The sequence below is a fragment of the Homalodisca vitripennis genome, chromosome 8 (assembly GCF_021130785.1).
Source record: "Homalodisca vitripennis isolate AUS2020 chromosome 8, UT_GWSS_2.1, whole genome shotgun sequence".
Classification (NCBI taxonomy): Eukaryota; Metazoa; Arthropoda; class Insecta; order Hemiptera; family Cicadellidae; genus Homalodisca; species Homalodisca vitripennis.
In genome coordinates, this window is record NC_060214.1 from 50924029 (window position 1) to 50948490 (window position 24462).

General features: G+C 30.3%; 1 protein-coding gene across 1 annotated transcript in view; it reads right to left on the bottom strand.

The window, feature by feature from the left end:
* Positions 1-24007, bottom strand: part of LOC124368154 (putative gustatory receptor 28b) — a 29679-nt gene extending 5672 nt beyond the window's left edge. Inside the window, exons 1-2 of the mRNA XM_046825430.1 lie at positions 23827-24007; positions 3624-3739 (exon numbers count right to left, since the gene is read on the bottom strand). Of these exons, the coding sequence (XP_046681386.1) occupies positions 3624-3739; positions 23827-24007 (297 nt within the window). The remainder of the gene's footprint in view (positions 1-3623; positions 3740-23826) is intronic.
* Positions 24008-24462: the final 455 nt, after the last annotated feature.

The following is a 24462-nucleotide window of genomic DNA, read 5'->3' on the forward strand; positions in this document are numbered from 1 at the left end:
TGACTCTGAGAGCGACTAATATGTTAAGCAGAGAATATTATTCGACAGCTAATAAATACAAATGTTTTCGTTCTTGCACAAATTAATAAGAGTTAGGTAATAATTGTTGACACAATTAAACTTTAGTGATTATCTGATTAGATCTTCAGCTGATATTAATGGGAGATTTTATGATAGAATTAGTAGCCTTGATTTGCTAACAATTCAGAGAGTGATTTACCTATCTTAACACCTCGTGGCAATAATCAATGAGGGGCTTGAGTATGAGAACATAGAGCTATGGTAAGGAGCTAAGAATTTCCCGATTTCAAATTGAAGCTGTTCTGAAACTTACATCTAGTATGCATTAGTTTAGCAAGGGATTCTCTTCGGCAGATTAATCAAGCCTGACGACCAATTATCTCAGACCAAGAACAATGCTTCACACAGTGATGATTAAGCGATTAAGACCTACGACGACTGTGTGATCCGGATTGATAGTCAGGGGATACAGATTAATGTTACTTCTTTCACAAGACAATATAGACCGATTTTTTATTGTACGTATGAAACTATGGTGTAAGTTTAATAGTAAACATAGTAATGACCATAATGTAAATTTCGGCTAAAAGAAGATCAAACACTAAACGAGAGAACAAAACTTCCTATCCTCTTAGTTATGGAACTGGTAGAGCTATGCACTCAATCTAGATATTTTGAACTAAAGGGTAAAGTTTACAGTTTACAGGTTACAGATAAAGCTATGGCGATAAAATTTCCTCTATCACCAATTTTTCAAATTTATTTATAGAAGAACTTGGGTAAAACCCCCTCACCACAAACAGGTTCAAACTGAGTAGATACGTGAATAACACTTTCATCATTTTCCTTCTTGGAGTCACTGAATTTAATTAATGTTTTTACTACATAAACGGCATTTCTCCTTCCAGTCGCCTAACCATGGAGGTATAAGTATAAAAAAACTCCCTTTTCTGAATGTGTGTGTGTGTGTGTGTGTGTGTGTGTGTGTGTGTGTGTGTGTGTGTGTGTGTGTGTGTGTGTGTGTGTGTGTGTGTGTGTGTGTAGTAAGATATAGGAAGGAGTCAAAGAAGGAGTAATCGGATACCACTTAATAACTATTTTAACTTTGAAATTCCATCGCCACGTTTTTAGTTTTTTGATATCTTAGGGTCTTTTGTTCACCTGAAGAAGAGGGTAAATTTTAATCCTAGAAAAGTAGTTTAATATTTTGTTGTATAATATAACAAAAGCAAATGTCCTAAATACTGTTAACCTTCCAAACCTTATATTGTCAATAACACGGTTTACAAAAAGAACATAAATGTGACAATAATTTAAATGGTAAATTATCTTTGGCGCAATTGTCAACAAATATTAGGCCTACTATCTAATGAAAAATTATAGATGGTGAGGTGTACGTTGGGATACAGTGTTCGGGTTCAGATTGTTTTTGTCGATGCCTCTTGCGTCAGGTCTCAGTGCTGGACGTACGGATAACTTGGAGTTGGATGAAATTGTTCTCAAAAATGAAAAGTTACAATATTATCATTGCTTCAGTTTCTAAAGTGTCAGACATTAACGCCTTGAGCAAAAGCGGTTGAACTGAAAACTCTAATATATTTCAGTGAGGAGAGATTGCAATGGAGCATAGTTGTTGTAGTAGATAGAGGTATTTATTGACTCTATCTCTCCACCCGATCACCTCCCGGATCTAATTATCTAATTCTTTGTTTAAAATTTAACAGTGTTTTGAAAGTTGTGCCTTTTCATTTAAAAAATAGACAGCAAACAGATAGTGTCAGTTGTAGAATTAATGCCATACTACATGCAAAACACATATTACATTGTTTTATTTGTTTTATTTTTTTTAATTATATATATACATTAATACATATAAACTAAATTATTAATGATTTAATAACATTATATGTATATATATATATATATATATATATATATATATATATATATATATATATATAAGGAAGCCATCATACAAACTAAATTTAGTTTATTATAAAGTTTGAAACAATAAATGTACACGAGCAGAAAAACAAAATTAAGTTTTTAAATTTGTTTATATCTGCAAACGTATTTATCTTGCGTAACTACCGGCTATTACAACATTATTACGCTTTTCAACTTGTTAAAACTTTGTATTATCATTTAAATTGTGACATATTATTTACAATATCCTTTTGAGCCTTGAAAATAAAACAATGTAATATGTGTTTTGCATGTAGTATGGCATTAATTCTACAACTGACACTATCTGTTTGCTGTCTATTTTTTAAATGAAAAGGCACAACTTTCAAAACACTGTTAAATTTTAAACAAAGAATTAGATAATTAGATCCGGGAGGTGATCGGGTGGAGAGATAGAGTCAATAAATACCTCTATCTACTACAACAACTATGCTCCATTGCAATCTCTCCTCACTGAAATATATTAGAGTTTTCAGTTCAACCGCTTTTGCTCAAGGCGTTAATGTCTGACACTTTAGAAACTGAAGCAATGATAATATTGTAACTTTTCATTTTTGAGAACAATTTCATCCAACTCCAAGTTATCCGTACGTCCAGCACTGAGACCTGACGCAAGAGGCATCGACAAAAACAATCTGAACCCGAACACTGTATCCCAACGTACACCTCACCATCTATAATTTTTCATTAGATAGTAGGCCTAATATTTGTTGACAATTGCGCCAAAGATAATTTACCATTTAAATTATTGTCACATTTATGTTCTTTTTGTAAACCGTGTTATTGACAATATAAGGTTTGGAAGGTTAACAGTATTTAGGACATTTGCTTTTGTTATATTATACAACAAAATATTAAACTACTTTTCTAGGATTAAAATTTACCCTCTTCTTCAGGTGAACAAAAGACCCTAAGATATCAAAAAACTAAAAACGTGGCGATGGAATTTCAAAGTTAAAATAGTTATTAAGTGGTATCCGATTACTCCTTCTTTGACTCCTTCCTATATCTTACTACACACACACACACACACACACACACACACACACACACACACACACACACACATTCAGAAAAGGGAGTTTTTTTATACTTATACCTCCATGGTTAGGTGACTGGAAGGAGAAATGCCGTTTATGTAGTAAAAACATTAATTAAATTCAGTGACTCCAAGAAGGAAAATGATGAAAGTGTTATTCACGTATCTACTCAGTTTGAACCTGTTTGTGGTGAGGGGGTTTTACCCAAGTTCTTCTATAAATAAATTTGAAAAATTGGTGATAGAGGAAATTTTATCGCCATAGCTTTATCTGTAACCTGTAAACTGTAAACTTTACCCTTTAGTTCAAAATATCTAGATTGAGTGCATAGCTCTACCAGTTCCATAACTAAGAGGATAGGAAGTTTTGTTCTCTCGTTTAGTGTTTGATCTTCTTTTAGCCGAAATTTATATTATAGTCATTACTATGTTTACTATTAAACTTACACCATAGTTTCATACGTACAAAAAAAAATTATATTATAAGGAAGTACTGGACGAAATGCGACAAGTCTTGCAGACCGAGTCTATTCATAAAGCACCAAAAGCGCGTGCTGCGGGGCTGATCACAACACGATCAGCGGAAGAAAGTACATACCGCATCGCCGGGAACGCCCGGGCAATAGATGTAGTCAGGTTCCCATGTTTTGTTAATACGAAACAGGTAAGCCTGAAAGTGCCCATGTCGACTCAGGAACCGTCCCAAAGTTGAACCTGTAGTATAAGCCTTGCAGTTCATCGTCCTTAGGATTGGAGCCTGATTTTGGAGGGGTGCCTTGTACACATTGTATGAGTCAGATTTTGTACGTCAGGAAGGTCCGCGTTCTTTTGAACTAAGCCAGAGGTAGAAATAAGCCTGCTTTCAGATTTTTCAAACTCCACAGAAATAGACAGAGGCATTAATGTTTGTATGAGATTTTGATTTTATCATGAAGTAGTTTGATTCTAATATCATTATTACGCAGTCCCCTGATAAATTGTAGAGGAAAAAATATTTCTGGACAGATTTTCCACATAATTATACAGTTAAAATCACAATTTACTGTAATGATTTTAAAATTATGGAAAAATTAGTTACACTTTCAAACTTTTGATTGTTCTTGAAATGAATTTTGTGTTTTGATGCCCATACACTTGCCTTGGCTTCAAAAAAATATTTTAACAAAATTACCACCTTAGTGTAAATTTGTCAAGAGGGTTTTCAGTGCGCAAATGTCATACATTTGTTGATGTAGCTGAAAAGAACGTCCATTAAAAAATATGTAAGCTTTTAATTTAATTCACAAGATTTAAGATGAAAAAAACTAGCCTTTTTATAAAATTTTGAAAAGTGTCATCTTGTTGAATAGGTGTAAAGTTCAAAGTAGCAACTTAAGGTAAACGTAAATTACAATTTTTTTGCCTACCATATGAAATTGTGCTAGGTATTACGTTACCTTGTTACATGTTTAGTGTACTTTTTACGTATAGATACTAATCCTCAATAATACTGTGATTTAAGCTATTTTACTCTCACCAATATTAATAAATCAATTTCATCCTGCATATTTGTATATCGATCCTAATATTCTCCAATTATTTCAAAATTTGTCTTAACCTCATTTGTGCTAAGAGTACCCAGCAATATTCCTTTTTCTTTTTTAACTTGTCCCATTAAATAATCTCTCATTTTGAGTAGCATGGATATTTCTTGATTTATAAGTTCATCATTATGACCATTAGTTTTGCTTGTCTCCATTATTACTTAAACGTTTAAATGAAACTTATAATGTTCAGCTTATTCTGTAATAAACAACATAGATCGTTATTATTAAAATAAACATATTTTATTGTATTAAATGCATGTACGAGTAAACATGTGTTTAAAGACACAAATATTGCACTAAAAAGCACACTTTACTACGTAAAACTATTTTATTGCGTAGCTTTTCAGATGAACTGGTCCTCGCGAAATTGTACCAGTTTCCTAGGAAACATAAATTATTCTTTGGAAAATTATTTTATTCAGTTTTAGCCACATTGTACTATTTATGATATATTATACGTCTTCTACTAAATCTCAGCTAACTAATAGTAACTCACTATAATTAATACAAATCAAAAGATATCGAAACTAACAAAACATTAAGTGGTTTCCATGGGAACGTAAATTCTTCTTTGGAAAATTATTTTATTCAGTTTTAATTACATTGTACTATTTCTAATATATTAAACGCCTTCTACTAAATCTCAGCAAACTAATAGTAACACACTATATTTAATACAAATCAAAAGATATCGAAACTAACAAATCATTAAGTGGTTTTTTAGGAAACGTAAATTATTCTTTGCAAACTTATTTTATTCAGTTTTAGCCACATAATACTATTTATAATATATTGAACGCCAATTTATAAATCTCAGTAAACTAATAGTAATAAACTTTAGTCAATACCAATCATAAGATTTCGAAATTAACAAAACATTAAGTAGTTTCCAAGGAAACATAAATAATTCTTTGGAAAATTATTTTATTCAGATTTAGTCACATTGTACTATTTATTATATATTAACGCCTTCTACTAAATCTCAGCAAACTAATAGTAATACACTATAATTAATACAAACTAAAAGATATCAAAACTAACAAAACATTAAGTGGTTTCCTAGGAAACGTACATTATTCTTTGAAAAATTATTTTGTTCAGTTTTAGTCACATTGTACTATTTATTATATATTAACGCCTTCTACTAAATCTCAGCAAACTAATAGTAACACACTACAGTTAATACAAATCAAAAGATATCGAAACTAACAAAACATTAAGTGGTTTGCTAGGAAACTTAAATTATTCTTTGGAAAATTATTTTATTCAGTTTTAGCCACATTGTACTATATATATTATGTTAAACGCCTAATTCTAAATCTCAGTAAACTAATAGTAACACAATATATTACCAATACAAATCAAAAGATATCGAAACTAACAAAACATTAAGTGGTTTCCTAGGAAACGTAAATTATTCTTTGGAAAATTATTTTATTCAGTTTTAGCCACATAGTACTATTTATAATATATTGAACGCCAAATTCTAAATCTCAATAAACTAATAGTAACAAACTTTAGTTAATACCAATCAAAAGATATCGAAATTAACAAAACTTTAAGTAGTTTCCTAGGAAACATAAATTATTCTTTCGAAAATCATTTTATTCAGATTTAGTCACATTGTACTATTTATTATATATTAACGCCTTCTACTAAATCTCAGCAAACTAATAGTAATACACTATAGTTAATACAAATTAAAAGATATCAAAACTAACAAAACATTAAGTAGTTTCCTAGGAACGTACATTATTCTTCGGAAAATTATTTTATTCAGTTTTAGCCACATTGTACTGATTATGATATATTATACGTCTTCTACTAAATCTCAGATAACTAATAGTAACTCACTATAGTTAATACAAATGAAAAGATATCGAAACTAACAAAACATTAAGTTGTTTCCTAGGGAACAAAATTATTCTTTGGAAAATTATTTTATTCGGTTTTAATTACATTGTACTATTTATTATATATTAACGCCTTCTACTAAATCTCAGCAAACTAATAGTAACACCCTATAGTTAATGCAAATCAAAAGATATCGAAACTAACAAATCATTAAGTGGTTTTTTAGGAAACGTAAATTATTCTTTGGAAAATTATTGTATTCAGTTTTAGTCTCATTGTACTATTTATTATATATTAACGCCTTCTACTAAATCTCAGCAAACTAATAGTAACACACTATAGTTAATACAAATCAAAAGATATCGAAATTAACAAAACATTAAGTGGTATCCTAGGAAACGTAAATTATTCTTTGGAAAATTATTTTATTCAGTTTTAGCCGCATTGTACCATACGTATTATATTAAACGCCGAATTATAAAACTCAGTAAACTAATAGTAACACAATATATTACCAATACAAATCAAAAGATATCGAGACTAACAAAACATTAAGTGGTTTCCGAGGAAGCGTAAATTATTCTTTAGAAAATTATTTTATTCAGTTTTAGCCACATAGTACAATTTATAATATATTGCACGCCAAATTCTAAATCTCAATAAACTAATAGTAACAAACTTTAGTTAATACCAATCAAAAGATATCGAAATTAACAAAACATTAAGTAGTTTCCTAGGAAACATAAATTATTTTTGGAAAATCATTTTATTTAGTTATAGTCACATTGTACTATTTATTATATATTAACGCCTTCTACTAAATCTCAGCATACTAATAGTAACACACTATAGTTAATACAAATCAAATATATAAAAACTAACAAAACATTATGTGGTTTCCTAGGAATCGTAAATTATTCTTTGGAAAATTATTTTATTCACTTTTAGTCTCATTATACTATTTATGTTATATTAAACGCCTTTTACTAAATCTCAGCTACCTAATAGTAACATACTATAGATAATACAAATCAAAAGATATCGAAACTAACAAATCATTAAGTGGTTTTTTAGGAAACGTAAATCATTCTTTGGAAAAATATTTTATTCAGTTTTAGCGTCATTTTACTATATATGATATATTAAACGCCTAATTCTAAATCTCAGTAAACTAATAGTAACGCAGTATAGTTATGCAAATCAAAAGATATCGAAACTAACCAAACATTAAGTGGTTTCCTAGGAAACGTAAATTATTCTTCGGAAAATTATTTTATTCAGTTTTAGCTACATAGTACTATTTATAATATATTGAACGCCAAATTCTAAATCTCAATAAACTAATAGTAACAAACTTTAGTTAATACCAATCAAAAGATATCGAAATTAACAAAACATTAAGTGGTTTCCTAGGGAACGTAAATTCTTCTTTGGAAAATTATTTTATTCAATTTTAATTACATTGTACTATTTCTAATATATTAAACGCCTTCTACTAAATCTCAGCAAACTAATAGTAACACACTATAGTTAATACAAATCAAAAGATATCGAAACTGACAAAACATTAAGTGGTTTCCAAGGAAACGTAAATTATTCTTTGGAAAATTATTTTATTCAGTTTATAGCCACATAGTACTATTTATAATATATTGAACGCCAAATTCTAAATCTCAATAAACTAATAGTAACAAACTTTAGTCAATACCAATCATAAGATTTCGAAATTAACAAAACATTTAGTAGTTTCCTAGGAAACATATTATTATTCTTTGGAAAATTATTTTATTCAGTTTTCGCCACATTGTACTATTTATTATATATTAACGCCTTCTACTAAATCTCAGCAAACTAATAGTAACACACTATAGTTAATACAAATCAAAAGATATCGAAATTAACAAAACATTAAGTGGTTTCCTAGGAAACGTAAATTATTCTTTGGAAAATTATTTTATTCAGTTTTAGCCGCATTGTACCATACGTATTATATTAAACACCGAATTATAAAAATCAGTAAACTAATAGTAACACAATATATTACCAATACAAATCAAAAGATATCGAGACTAACAAAACATTAGGTGGTTTCCGAGGAAAGCGTAAATTATTCTTTAGAAAATTATTTTATTCAGTTTTAGCCACATAGTACAATTTATAATATATTGCACGCCAAATTCTAAATCTCAATAAACTAATAGTAACAACCTTTAGTTAATACCAATCAAAAGATATCGAAATTAACAAAACATTAAGTAGTTTCCTAGGAAACATAAATTATTTTTGGAAAATCATTTTATTCAGTTATAGTCACATTGTACTATTTATTATATATTAACGCCTTCTACTAAATCTCAGCAAACTAATAGTAACACACTATAGTTAATACAAATCAAAAGATATCGAAATTAACAAAACATTAAGTGGTTTCCTAGGAAACGTAAATTATTCTTTGGAAAATTATTTTATTCAGTTTTAGTCTCATTGTACTATTTATTATATATTAACGCCTTCTACTAAATCTCAGCTAACTTATAGTAACTCTCTATAGTTAATACAAATGAAAAGATATCGAAACTAACAAAACATTAAGTTGTTTCCTAGGGAGCAAAATTATTCTTTGGAAAATTATTTTATTCGGTTTTAATTACATTGTACTATTTCTAACATATTAAACGCCTTCTACTAAATCTCAGCAAACTAATAGTAACACCCTATAGTTAATACAAATCAAAAGATATCGAAACTAACAAATCATTAAGTGGTTTTTTAGGAAACGTAAATTATTCTTTGGAAAATTATTGTATTCAGTTTTAGTCTCATTGTACTATTTATTATATATTAACGCCTTCTACTAAATCTCAGCAAACTAATAGTAACACACTATAGTTAATACAAATCAAAAGATATCGATATTAACAAAACATTAAGTGGTATCCTAGGAAACGTAAATTATTCTTTGGAAAATTATTTTATTCAGTTTTTGCAGCATTGTACCATACGTATTATATTAAACGCCGAATTATAAAACTCAGTAAACTAATAGTAACACAATATGTTACCAATACAAATCAAAAGATATCGAGACTAACAAAACATTAAGTGGTTTCCGAGGAAGCGTAAATTATTCTTTAGAAAATTATTTTATTCAGTTTTAGCCACATAGTACAATTTATAATATATTGCACGCCAAATTCTAAATCTCAATAAACTAATAGTAACAAACTTTAGTTAATACCAATCAAAAGATATCGAAATTAACAAAACATTAAGTAGTTTCCTAGGAAACATAAATTATTTTTGGAAAATCATTTTATTCAGTTTTAGTCACATTGTACTATTTATTATATATTAACGCCTTCTACTAAATCTCAGCATACTAATAGTAACACACTATAGTTAATACAAATCAAATATATAAAAACTAACAAAACATTATGTGGTTTCCTAGGAATCGTAAATTATTCTTTGGAAAATTATTTTATTCAGTTTTAGTCTCATTATACTATTTATGTTATATTAAACGCCTTTTACTAAATCTCAGCTACCTAATAGTAACATACTATAGATAATACAAATCAAAAGATATCGAAACTAACAAATCATTAAGTGGTTTTTTAGGAAACGTAAATCATTCTTTGGAAAAATATTTTATTCAGTTTTAGCCTCATTTTACTATATATGATATATTAAACGCCTAATTCTAAATCTCAGTAAACTAATAGTAACGCAGTATAGTTATGCAAATCAAAAGATATCGAAACTAACCAAACATTAAGTGGTTTCCTAGGAAACGTAAATTATTCTTCGGAAAATTATTTTATTCAGTTTTAGCTACATAGTACTATTTATAATATATTGAACGCCAAATTCTAAATCTCAATAAACTAATAGTAACAAACTTTAGTTAATACCAATCAAAAGATATCGAAATTAACAAAACATTAAGTGGTTTCCTAGGGAACGTAAATTCTTCTTTGGAAAATTATTTTATTCAATTTTAATTACATTGTACTATTTCTAATATATTAAACGCCTTCTACTAAATCTCAGCAAACTAATAGTAACACACTATAGTTAATACAAATCAAAAGATATCGAAACTAACAAAACATTAAGTGGTTTCCTAGGAAACGTAAATTATTCTTTGGAAAATTATTTTATTCAGTTTTAGCCACATAGTACTATTTATAATATATTGAACGCCAAATTCTAAATCTCAATAAACTAATAGTAACAAACTTTAGTCAATACCAATCATAAGATTTCGAAATTAACAAAACATTAAGTAGTTTCCTAGGAAACATAAATTATTCTTTGGAAAATTATTTTATTCAGTTTTAGCCACATTGTACTATTTATGATATATTATACGTCTTCTACTAAATCTCAGCTAACTAATAGTAACTCACTATAGTTAATACAAATCAAAAGATATCGAAACTAACAAAACATTAAGTGGTTTCCTAGGAAACGTAAATTATTCTTTGGAAAATTATTTTATTCAGTTTTAATTACATTGTACTATTTATGATTATATTAAACACCTTCTACTAAATCTCAGCAAACTAATAGTAACACAATATAGTACCAATACAAATCAAAAGATATCGAAACTAACAAAACATTAAGTGGTTTCCTAGGAAACGTAAATTATTCTTTGGAAAATTATTTTATTCAGTTTTAGCCACATAGTACTATTTATAATATATTGAACGCCAAATTCTAAATCTCAATAAACTAATAGTAACAAACTTTAGTTAATACCAATCAAAAGATATCGAAATTAACAAAACATTAAGTAGTTTCCTAGGAAACATTAAATTATTCTTTGGAAAATTATTTTATTCAGTTTTAGCCACATTGTACTATTTATGATATATTATACGCCTTCTACTAAATCTCAGCAAACTAATAGTAACACACTATAGTTAATACAAATCAAAAGATATCGAAACTAACAAAACATTAAGTGGTTTCCTAGGAAACGTAAATTATTCTTTGGAAAATTATTTTATTCAGTTTTAATTACATTGTACTATTTATGATTTATTAAACACCTTCTACTAAATCTCAGCAAACTAATAGTAACACAATATAGTACCAATACAAATTCAAAGATATCGAAACTAACAAAACATTAAGTGGTTTCCTAGGAAACGTAAATTATTCTTTGGAAAATTATTTTATTCAGTTTTAATTACATTGTACTATTTATGATATATTAAACGCCTTCTACTAAATCTCAGCAAACTAATAGTAACACACTATAGTTAATACAAATCAAAAGATATCGAAACTAACAAATCATTAAGTGGTTTTTAGGAAACGTAAATTATTCTTTGGAAAATTATTTTATTCAGTTTTAGTCTCATTGTACTATTTATTATATATTAACGCCTTCTACTAAATCTCAGCAAACTAATAGTAACACACTATAGTTAATACAAATCAAAAGATATCGAAACTAACAAAACATTAAGTGGTTTCCTAGGAAACGTAAATTATTCTTTGGAAAATTATTTTATTCAGTTTTAGCCACATTGTACTATATTTATTATATTAAACGCCTAATTATAAATCTCAGTAAACTAATAGTAACACAATATAGTTACCAATACAAATCAAAAGATATCGAAACTAACAAAACATTAAGTGGTTTCCTAGGAAACGTAAATTATTCTTTGGAAAATTATTTTATTCAGTTTTAGCCACATAGTACTATTTATAATATATTGAACGCCAAATTCTAAATCTCAATAAACTAATAGTAACAAACTTTAGTTAATACCAATCAAAAGATATCGAAATTAACAAAACATTAAGTAGTTTCCTAGGAAACATAAATTATTCTTTGGAAAATTATTTTATTCAGTTTTAGTCACATTGTACTATTTATTATATATTAACGCCTTCTACTAAATCTCAGCAAACTAATAGTAACACACTATAGTTAATACAAATCAAAAGATATCGAAACTAACAAAACATTAAGTGGTTTCCTAGGAAACGTAAATTATTCTTTGGAAAATTATTTTATTCAGTTTTAGTCTCATTGTACTATTTATGATATATTAAACGCCTTTTACTAAATCTCAGCTAACTAATAGTAACACACTATAGTTAATACAAATCAAAAGATATCGAAACTAACAAAACATTAAGTGGTTTTTTAGGAAACGTAAATTATTCTTTGGAAAATTATTTTATTCAGTTTTAGCCACATTGTACTATTTATGATATATTAAACGCCTAATTCTAAATCTCAGTAAACTAATAGTAACACAATATAGTTACCAATACAAATCAAAAGATATCGAAACTAACCAAAACATTAAGTGGTTTCCTAGGAAACGTAAATTATTCTTCGGAAAATTATTTTATTCAGTTTTAGCCACATAGTACTATTTATAATATATTGAACGCCAAATTCTAAATCTCAATAAACTAATAGTAACAAACTTTAGTTAATACCAATCAAAAGATATCGAAATTAACAAAACATTAAGTGGTTTCCTAGGAAACGTAAATTATTCTTTGGAAAATTATTTTATTCAGTTTTAATTACATTGTACTATTTATAATATATTAAACGCCTTCTACTAAATCTCAGCAAACTAATAGTAACACACTATAGTTAATACAAATCAAAAGATATCGAAACTAACAAAACATTAAGTGGTTTCCTAGGAAACGTAAATTATTCTTTGGAAAATTATTTTATTCAGTTTTAGCCACATTAGTACTATTTATAATATATTGAACGCCAAATTCTAAATCTCAGTAAACTAATAGTAACAAACTTTAGTCAATACCAATCAAAAGATATCGAAATTAACAAAACATTAAGTAGTTTCCTAGGAAACATAAATTATTCTTTGGAAAATTATTTTATTCAGTTTTAGCCACATTGTACTATTTATGATATATTAACGCCTTCTACTAAATCTCAGCAAACTAATAGTAACACACTATAGTTAATACAAATCAAAAGATATCGAAACTAACAAAACATTAAGTGGTTTCCTAGGAAACGTAAATTATTCTTTGGAAAATTATTTTATTCAGTTTTAGCCACATTGTACTATTTATGATATATTAAACGCCTTCTACTAAATCTCAGCAAACTAATAGTAACACAATATAGTTAATACAAATCAAAAGATATCGAAACTAACAAAACATTAAGTGGTTTCCTAGGAAACGTAAATTATTCTTTGGAAAATTATTTTATTCAGTTTTAGCCACATAGTACTATTTATAATATATTGAACGCCAAATTCTAAATCTCAATAAACTAATAGTAACACACTTTAGTTAATACCAATCAAAAGATATCGAAATTAACAAAACATTAAGTAGTTTCCTAGGAAACATAAATTATTCTTTGGAAAATTATTTTATTCAGTTTTAGTCACATTGTACTATTTATTATATATTATACGCCTTCTACTAAATCTCAGCTAACTAATAGTAACTCACTATAGTTAATACAAATCAAAAGATATCGAAACTAACAAAACATTAAGTGGTTTCCTAGGAAACGTAAATTATTCTTTGGAAAATTATTTTATTCAGTTTTAATTACATTGTACTATTTATGATATATTAAACGCCTTCTACTAAATCTCAGCAAACTAATAGTAACACAATATAGTACCAATACAAATCAAAAGATATCGAAACTAACAAAACATTAAGTGGTTTCCTAGGAAACGTAAATTATTCTTTGGAAAATTATTTTATTCAGTTTTAGCCACATTGTACTATTTATAATATATTGAACGCCTTCTACTAAATCTCAGCAAACTAATAGTAACACAATATAGTTAATACAATTCAAAAGATATCGAAACTAACAAAACATTAAGTGGTTTCCTAGGAAACGTAAATTATTCTTTGGAAAATTATTTTATTCAGTTTTAGCCACATTGTACTATTTATGATATATTATACGCCTTCTACTAAATCTCAGCTAACTAATAGTAACACACTATAGTTAATACAAATCAAAAGATATCGAAACTAACAAAACATTAAGTGGTTTCCTAGGAAACGTAAATTATTCTTTGGAAAATTATTTTATTCAGTTTTAATTACATTGTACTATTTATGATATATTAAACACCTTCTACTAAATCTCAGCAAACTAATAGTAACACAATATAGTACCAATAAAATTCAAAAGATATCGAAACTAACAAAACATTAAGTGGTTTCCTAGGAAACGTAAATTATTCTTTGGAAAATTATTTTATTCAGTTTTAGCCACATTGTACTATTTATATTATATTAAAACGCCTAATTCTAAATCTCAGTAAACTAATAGTAACACAATATAGTTACCAATACAAATCAAAAGATATCGAAACTAACAAAACATTAAGTGGTTTCCTAGGAAACGTAAATTATTCTTTGGAAAATTATTTTATTCAGTTTTAGCCACATAGTACTATTTATAATATATTGAACGCCAAATTCTAAATCTCAATAAACTAATAGTAACAAACTTTAGTTAATACCAATCAAAAGATATCGAAATTAACAAAACATTAAGTGGTTTCCTAGGAAACGTAAATTATTCTTTGGAAAATTATTTTATTCAGTTTTAGTCACATTGTACTATTTATTATATATTAAACGCCTTCTACTAAATCTCAGCAAACTAATAGTAACACACTATAGTTAATACAAATCAAAAGATATCGAAACTAACAAAACATTAAGTGGTTTTCCTAGGAAACGTAAATTATTCTTTGGAAAATTATTTTATTCAGTTTTAGCCACATTGTACTATTTATGATATATTAAACGCCTTCTACTAAATCTCAGCAAACTAATAGTAACACAACTATAGTTAATACAAATCAAAAGATATCGAAACTAACAAAACATTAAGTGGTTTCCTAGGAAACGTAAATTATTCTTTGGAAAATTATTTTATTCAGTTTTAGCCACATTGTACTATTTATAATATATTAACGCCTTCTTCTAAATCTCAGCAAACTAATAGTAACACACTATAGTTAATACAAATCAAAAGATATCGAAACTAACAAAACATTAAGTGGTTTCCTAGGAAACGTAAATTATTCTTTGGAAAATTATTTTATTCAGTTTTTATCACATTGTACTATTTATTATATATAAACGCCTTCTACTAAATCTCAGCAAACTAATAGTAACACACTATAGTTAATACAAATCAAAAGATATCGAAAACTAACAAAACATTAAGTGGTTTCCTAGGAAACGTAAATTATTCTTTGGAAAATTATTTTATTCAGTTTTAGCCACATTGTACTATTTATTATATATTAAACGCCTTCTACTAAATCTCAGCAAACTAATAGTAACACACTATAGTTAATACAAATCAAAAGATATCGAAACTAACAAAACATTAAGTGGTTTCCTAGGAAACGTAAATTATTCTTTGGAAAATTATTTTATTCAGTTTTAGCCACATTGTACTATTTATACCACCCCCCCCCCCCCCCACCCCCCCCCCCCCCCACCCCCCCCCCCCCCCACCCCCCCCCCCCCCCACCCCCCCCCCCCCCCACCCCCCCCCCCCCCCACATTCCTTCTTAAATATCTCAGTATTAGTTAAAATACCCACTCTTAATTATTTTGATCAAATCTTCCCTAACACGTTTTTTCTGACAGAATTGAAATGTACCCTACCTAGTTTAACCGCAAATTTATTATTTAAACACTGCTATTTGTGTGTACATAAATATGTTGTAAAATAATTTATTTAAAATTAAATAAATCATTTTTAATCCGGCATTATTTTAAGAGATAAATATAGACTTGCCACCGAATCTTAAAAGAATGAAAATAACAGAGTTTTTAACTAAGATAAACGACATAAAAACACAAAAAAAGAGAAGAAAAAGCGAAGTTTTAAGGTTTTTACAACAGATTAATACATTTATAGGTATAAAAATGATTATTTTAACAATACAAATGCGACATGAAAAAATATTAGTGTAGTTATCACCAGATTTTGTAGATGAATATTGGTCTAAATTTCTAAAATTAATCAAATATGATGAATATATATTAAAACACATTTTTATTGAAGATTAGCTGGTCAAAGAGTGAATTTTTGAAATTTTAACTAAAGTAATGCTGGTTGATACTATATAATAATCCACAAATAATATCTTTAGAACAAAAGTGAAAAAGAACAGGTGGTTTTAGAATTTGAATAAAAGTCCAAGTTAACATCTAGTGGCTTGGTTCTAAACCTATGTTCTTTTAGTCTAGATAGGTTGTTGCTCGGTCTGGAACTGGATCAGTATCCACCAGGTAAGTTGTCACCGCTCCAGCCATCTGTACAGACAGAACAAGCTGATATTCTACATGCTATGGCGTAGTAATAAATTAGTTTATATTGTATATCTGCTTCAGCAATTAATCTCTTGAGAGAAGATTCTTAAAGAGAATATGACTGTTGCGTTATCCTAACGTACATTATTAGATCAATTATAAATTATACTACAAAGGTAATAACTTACAGCTGTGAGAGTCTCGTTGTGAATATGAAAATATCTAAGAGCAGAGAATCTTGCATTGTGATGAGGCAACTGGAGAAGAAACCCTTCCAGCTGGAAGAAACTGTATATAAATATTCAGAATATTCAGGAGTTATAAAAAGATACCCCCAAATTTTTTTCACGTGCAAGCATTAATTCCAGACAATTCTGTTTACTAAAAGTTAGTAAAATTATACCGTGCCCTTTAAATTATGTTTCCCTGAATATGTTCTTTATATTTCAAGAACATTGAATGACATATGGTACTTTCAGTGATAAAAAACTGATTTTCTTTTTCACCTTTATTACTTACTCGGAGCCTGATTTATTCGGGAAAATATTGATGCGTGATGAAATTTAGTCATTACTAAAGAGGGTGTAACATGCGTACTTCGGAATCCTTATCAATATGTTTGCCGGTATTGCAGAATCGTAAATGCTTTGTAAAGTTAGTATTTAAAATGTTTTTAGATAAAAAGAGGTGACCTCCTTTTTAAACATCAATGTAATTTTTGTAATGTTACATCAATTATTTATATTATTGTAAATTTATTATTATCTAAGTTAATATTCGGTACAAAGAACAACTTAAATTCCACGCAAAAGTAAAATCGAATCTCTTTAAGGGGGAGATATATCTTTAGGGTTAATAACTTCACATTCTGGTAAGGTGAAACGCATATTCACTTGTTGTTTCAGTAACATTGCAAGCAGACAAAAAAGACAAAAACACATAGCCGGACAAAGATTTGAATACCTTCAATTCTTTAACATCAATATTTTTTTATTTTCTCTATCAATTCTATACATATTTTAATGTAATACTTTTGGCATCTTCTTATATATATATTGCGACGAAAAGAGGATGTTTGTATATTTGACATTGACATTGATAGATTCAGAAACTTTTTGACCAATCATTGCTAAAAATTTGTATGTATATGTTATTTTTCCGCGGAGAAGGTTTATATGATGTAACTCCCACTGATGTAACTCATCGGCGCTACAAAAGATAAAAGTTTTCAAAGCGGCTGTACATTATAAACAGCAATTTTCGAGATAAATATGCGTAATACATAACCATACACTATTTGAAGGAGCTAAGTTATGATGTTGTATTTGTGTTTCAAATTAATTTCTGGTTGAACGTAAAGATTGGGTGTTAGACCACCTTATAACAAAATATGTCTGAGTGTAGCATACGTCTTTTTATAATATTTTGTTGTGGTTCGCAAAACACCTCGCCCTAAAAAACATTTAAATCGTCCATCATTCAATTTATTAAATATGAGCCATTCAAGTTATATGGCCATCATGAAATAATTTTCATTATTCGTTACTTCAGTATTTACTTCTCGCACTATAAATAATGTTATATATATTGCAAGTAAAAAAAGCGACATTTGCTTATGGAAGTTCATTAAATCACTATAACATAATTGTATATCCTGGAAAGGTTGTAAGTACCTGATTCTTCAAAATTGGGTCCAGGTCTTTTGTTCATAAACTTGCAAATCAACTCTCTTGTCTCGTCAGCCTAGAATAAAAAATTACATATCCAGATATATTAACTTTAAAATCAAATTACCAATTAAAACAGCTACCTTTTAGAAATAAAACAACGCCAAAATACTAGTTCACACTATCAATATCTTGTTACTTATATCTTCCATAGTTTGTCTCTTCTCTCTCTTTGTTTGGATCTAACTATTGAATACCACTTTTCTACAATAATACAAAAAAGTAAAAATCTACCTAAGTTAACATTTATACGTGATGACGTTCTCATTAAATTTTATGCATAATATATCTTAAAAAACGCATCTCACCAAGCAAATCTACTCAAACTACAAAAACAATTCCAAGAATCAAAGTAATTGTCATACTGAGAAATGTGTATTTACAAATTTCATAACACCCAGAAGTTTTTTTCATACCATACATATGTATAGTTACGATCACCAATCCTTTGATAAAATGTGGATTACCGAAAATTAATTTATTCTAATATAATATCTGCAAATGGGTCCATTAAGAAAGTTCTAAAATTTTAAATAGATAGAAAGTAATATCTTACGGAAATGTCATTGTATTCATTAACCTAAGTAATGAGATTTCTGAGGCATTACTGTGGTCAGTAATTTTTATTAGGAGATGTATCAATGAAATCATAAAAATTATATGATTATATGTTCTCAAGCATTACTTTGGTCAATATCAGTTATTAGGGGAAGTTTTAATGGGATCATTAACCTAAATGATGAGATATTCTTAGATATTATTTGGTCAGCGAACGTTATTAGGAGAGAGCCATTGGGTTCACTAACCTAGATATTGAGATTTTATTTGGTATTATACAGGTCAGTTAAATGGTTATTAGGTTATCTCTTGTATTGACGGGAAACTTTGCGATAAAAAAATCATATTACCAAACTATTTAATGAGCCTAACATAGTTAAATTTCAGTCCATTAACATATGTCAGTCTATTGACATTTCTACATGCACAACATTATATTATGTAGGAAGCCAGGTAAAACATAAAATTTTCAAAATTATCTAGATACAAGATTTACCGAGTTTATGACGTCTGTGCTTGAGTGTAGTAACAACACTGCGTAGAAAATGTGAATCAGGACCCAAGCTCCCTCATAAGTAAAGCCAAACACATTGCTCACTCCGACGTACAAGAAGAAGTAATAAGACATGATAGTGACGTGGGCAAATGTAGTAAAGATAACGGCCATCAGCTGATCGCAGTAAAAGACATTAGCCCTGGTGTACGACGTCACAAAGCATCCAGTAGGTGTTCATCAGAGTCCTTAGTTTCCTTGCAATTTAGAGGGCATAGTACCTAAAACTCATGTTTATAAAATAACACGATTTTGTGATCATTTAAATTTGACCATTAAAGTAATTAAATTTTAATTAAAACTAAAACATCACAATATAAACTGTAAAACAACATACACTTTTATGGTAATAACCAAAATAAATATTTTATACTTTAAGTTAAATTAAGTATACTTTATACCCCAATACAATTAAATTATTTAATTAATAATTATGTAAGTGTTAGCAAAGCATAACTCGATGGGTTGAACAGTATTCATTTCTGTTTGTTGGTCTAATTCACAAGTTTCTTTTCTTCCATGAGAATGTAAAGATTTATTTTCTGTATGATGCCTCTTTAAATCTGACCGCAGAACATCTTCAAAATGAAATTATTTACTGTATAGCGTTATTTATAAATTGTGTTTGCATCGTTAATGAAGTCTATTACGAGACAAGTGGTGTGACGTATTTATACCTTGTAGTTCACGTTGGATCAAATCATTAATAATTTATTTAGATAATAGATGGTGAAATTTATTTCCAAAATCTATAATATCAAATCTGATTAGTATTTACAAAGTAGTAAAGAAAATATAAATTGTGTTGGTATTGAAAAACTATAAAAAGTTATATACAGTGTTAACAAATGAAAATTTCGAGACTACTGAAAATACAACGTTTCAAATGCTTTCTAAAGATAAATTTGTAGAAATTTTTATCAGTTGAAATATAATTATTTTACATAAGAAATTTATTTTACGTCTAAAAAGATAGTAACAAAATTCGACACCAGCAATAACAAAAGGCACAATTTTCTGGATTGGATTCTTTAGTACCAATTTAGAGATTTACAAATATTTAACGCTAGAATTAAATTATAATATGAATTATATGTGTGTGTTCAGATATCAATTTAAATAACATTAAAAATGAAGAACATAGTGAATTAATTTGTTTGTTTATTAGTACCAATTAATGATATACATGCAAAAGAATAAACAAATAATTTATCACATCAAAATTTATTAGAATATTTGTTATAGTAGCGATTTAGAATTCGTTGTAAACTAGGATTTATATGCTTTGCAATCTGATTATAAACACGTACTTGATTTCTAGCAAATTTTAGTTTTAACGAATGTACTATATTCTACAAGTATTGTCAATCCTTTTTCATAAAGTCAAATTCTAAAAACATATTCCATATGGATTTTCACTATCTTCTGATTCAATTTTAATATGTTACATGTTTCAGCCTATTCGTCATTAAGAAAAACTAAATAATAGTACCGCATCAAATCTTTAAGTAAAGTTATTTTATAACCTCGATAAAAACAATATTGGTATGTGTGTACAACATTATGATGATTCATACTATTTTGTCAAAACATAGAAATATTTTTTGGTTGATGTCAAAACATGGAAATTATAACGCTATTTCATTATTTTATTTTGTAAAACATATTTCATGTGTGTTAAAACTGTTAACTGAAGGCGTGAATATTCTACATTTCGGTATGACTCTTCATACAATATCTCGATAAAGAACTAACATGCGGGTTTTAACCTAACAGTTTTCCTTTTCATAGGACAAATTTGTATTTTATTTATTTTTTTTTCAGGGAGAGGCAGGAAAAATTCAATTACGCACGCAGGTGGCCAGCCTGTAGTGTGGGACTCCCCTAAAAACGGGTTTACCCATTAAAAAACCTCCTCTACTCTTTAGGATTCTAACCTGGGATTGTCTATCACATTACTTCAGGCTAGGCCTAAATTTGGCTTAAGCCCGTGGGGCTCGCTCCTTATCCAGCCGCTCGGTCAAGGGATCTGGGCCAGATCGGGTTTCTTTTCCAGGAGGATGCCCCGGACGAACTGTGGCAAACAATCCCAGTTCCCCTCATCCTCCATTATCTTTTCGCAGACCGTATCCACCGAAAAAACCCCGAGTTTTCGTGTGGCCTCCAGGCGGGGTCTTTCCCAACGCGGACAGCGGAAGAAGGTGTGTTCCGCGTCGTCGGGAACGCCCGGACAGTAGATGCAATCCGGTGAACCGGTCTTGCCCATCCGGTTCAGGTACGACTTGAAATAGCCGTGACCTGTCAGGAGCTGCGTGAGGTAGTAATCCACCTCGCCATGCCGCCTTTCGACCCATGGTTGAACCTGCTCGATGAGTCGCGCAGTCCATCGTCCTCGGGTTTCGTGCTCCCAGCTGTGTTTCCACTGCTGGAAGGTTCGGGCACGCTCTTCGGATCTTGCTGCGTCCTTGCCGATCTCGCCTTGTCTCTGATAAATCGCCTTCCTCTCCCCTGCCAAGAGCTTGACAGGGATGACTCCGGCAACCACCAGGACGGCAGGCTCGGATACTGTCCGATAAGCGGAACACACCCGGAGCGCAGCTTGACGTTGAACCCGGGCGAGTCGCAACCTATAAATTCCTTGGTAAGAGCGTCTGCCCACACCTCTGCCCCATACGGACTGAACTGCGGACATCAATAACCGTCTTTTGCTGGACCGAGGACCCCCAACATTGGCCATCAGCTTACTAAGATAAGAGACCACCTTAGCAGCCTTGTCCGCCGAACGGAAAATCTGGTCTCTCCAGTTTAACTTATTGTCCACCATGACTCCGAGGTATTTGGCGGCACGCGTTGACTGGACTACTTCCCTTCCCACTCGCAGCGGGACGACGGTGGTCAATTCTCTTCTTTGTGAGAATCACGATCTCCGTCTTGCTCAGAGCAAGCGAAAGACCGTGATCGGACGTCCAGGCGTTGACCACTCGCATGACCTGGTTCAACTTTAGCTGGGCCAGCTCAACGTTGCGTGCGGCGATGAGATCCGCAACGTCATCGGCGTACCCAACTAAGACGATTTCCTCTGGCATCTCGGATCTCAGGAGGCTGTCATAAGCGATATTCCAGAGGTCCGGGCCGAGTATTGAACCCTGCGCGGCACCAGAGGTGATTTCCACCGTCCGCGCTCCGTCTCGAGTGACGTATATCAGACGCCTAGAACGGAGGTAGTCCTCGATGAGCCGCAACAGATACGTTGAAATTCGGAAGGTGTCAGGAAGTGCATCCAACATATCGACCCATCTCGCCGAGTTGAAGGCATTCTTGACATCAAGCGTAACAAGAAGCACTACTCGGCGGGAGAAATGGTTGTGGCTCTCGGCTCTCTCAACTGCTTTCTGTACTTCCGTAATCACGTCGATTGTTGATCGTCCCTTTCTGATGCCATACTGACGAGGGCAAAGGTCCCCGACAGCTACCACGGCAGAAATCAGGCGGGAACGGATCAATTTTTCATTGGAGTATACATAAGCAACATTGGGGTATACTCATATAATAATAATAATTATATGAGTATACACCAATAATTATTTATGTCATAAATTATTTAATTAATTTTTAATTAATGAATATTTATTTAAATTATTTATGTCACTTCATGGGATTTTTCTGAGCGTATACACTCACATTTTTTATGGGTTACCACTATGTCAGCAAGAAAATCGCGGGATAAATGTTCTTTAAACAAGCTTATTACAATCATTAATGACATTTTAAGAGCTGATATAGTAACACGTAGAAAGTAACCACCCCCAAGATGTTTTGAGAAATGTTGTATCTGTAGACTTTAAATTTAAATGAAACTTCATTTATACGTAGATAAGAATGATTTCTATAATAATTTCCACCAATGGGACTTGGACTGAGCGTGATTTAAGCCTATCAAACTTCAAACCGTTTCATTTGCTGGGGCATGTGACTATTAAGAAAATACTGTCTGTTTGCTTGGCTGTGTATAAACGAGTCATCTCAAATATGAAATGGGTTATGGACTTAAAATGTTGCTTGGCAACCTCAGTGGAGCCTATTACGTGACACTTTTTGCAGCGTAATATTTTCTTGCGTGTAAGAATATGATTATTTAATTTTTATCTTATTCATTTTTAAATACTAATCATACGCTACGCTTACGGTTTGCGTCGGTGATGTCAGAATTAGGAACACTGCTGTTTCTTTCCATCCGTTCAATTACATTACTGATGAGTTCCATCTGCATCTTTGCGTTGATCATTCTGAAGGACTTTGCGATGATTTGAGTGACATGTGTAAAGTGGACCAACAGAGCCACTTCGGAGCAGTACAGGAGCACCATGAAGACGAAAGCGAAGACTGCTAATAGTTCTCGTTCTGAAGAAAACGTCAACGTGAAATACTGGACTTATCATCCCAGCAATGATGGCTATCGTCACTGCGGTTCCAGTGTGTCAAATACCTCGACGAGTTTTGGGTTACTTCCGGGCGTAGCTGAAAAATATGACAGCCACTGTCACCTGTAGAGAGACGGTATGCATTGTAGATGCAAATTCCGTGATTCTGCTGAGTGGATCCCGTGACTGATAGTCCTGTCTGTACATGAAATACGTGTATAGAATGGTGCTGGAGAGACACTCTTGCAGGATGACTAATGTTGCGCTCCAGAGGAATGCTGGAATAGAAAATGCAAGTCCTTTATATCCTCTGATCCTCGTTGAGTATCCTAACGGCAGGCCACCGACTATTCTGCAAAACCACATCATCTTATCTGGAAAGGTTTTCATTTTTCTGTGA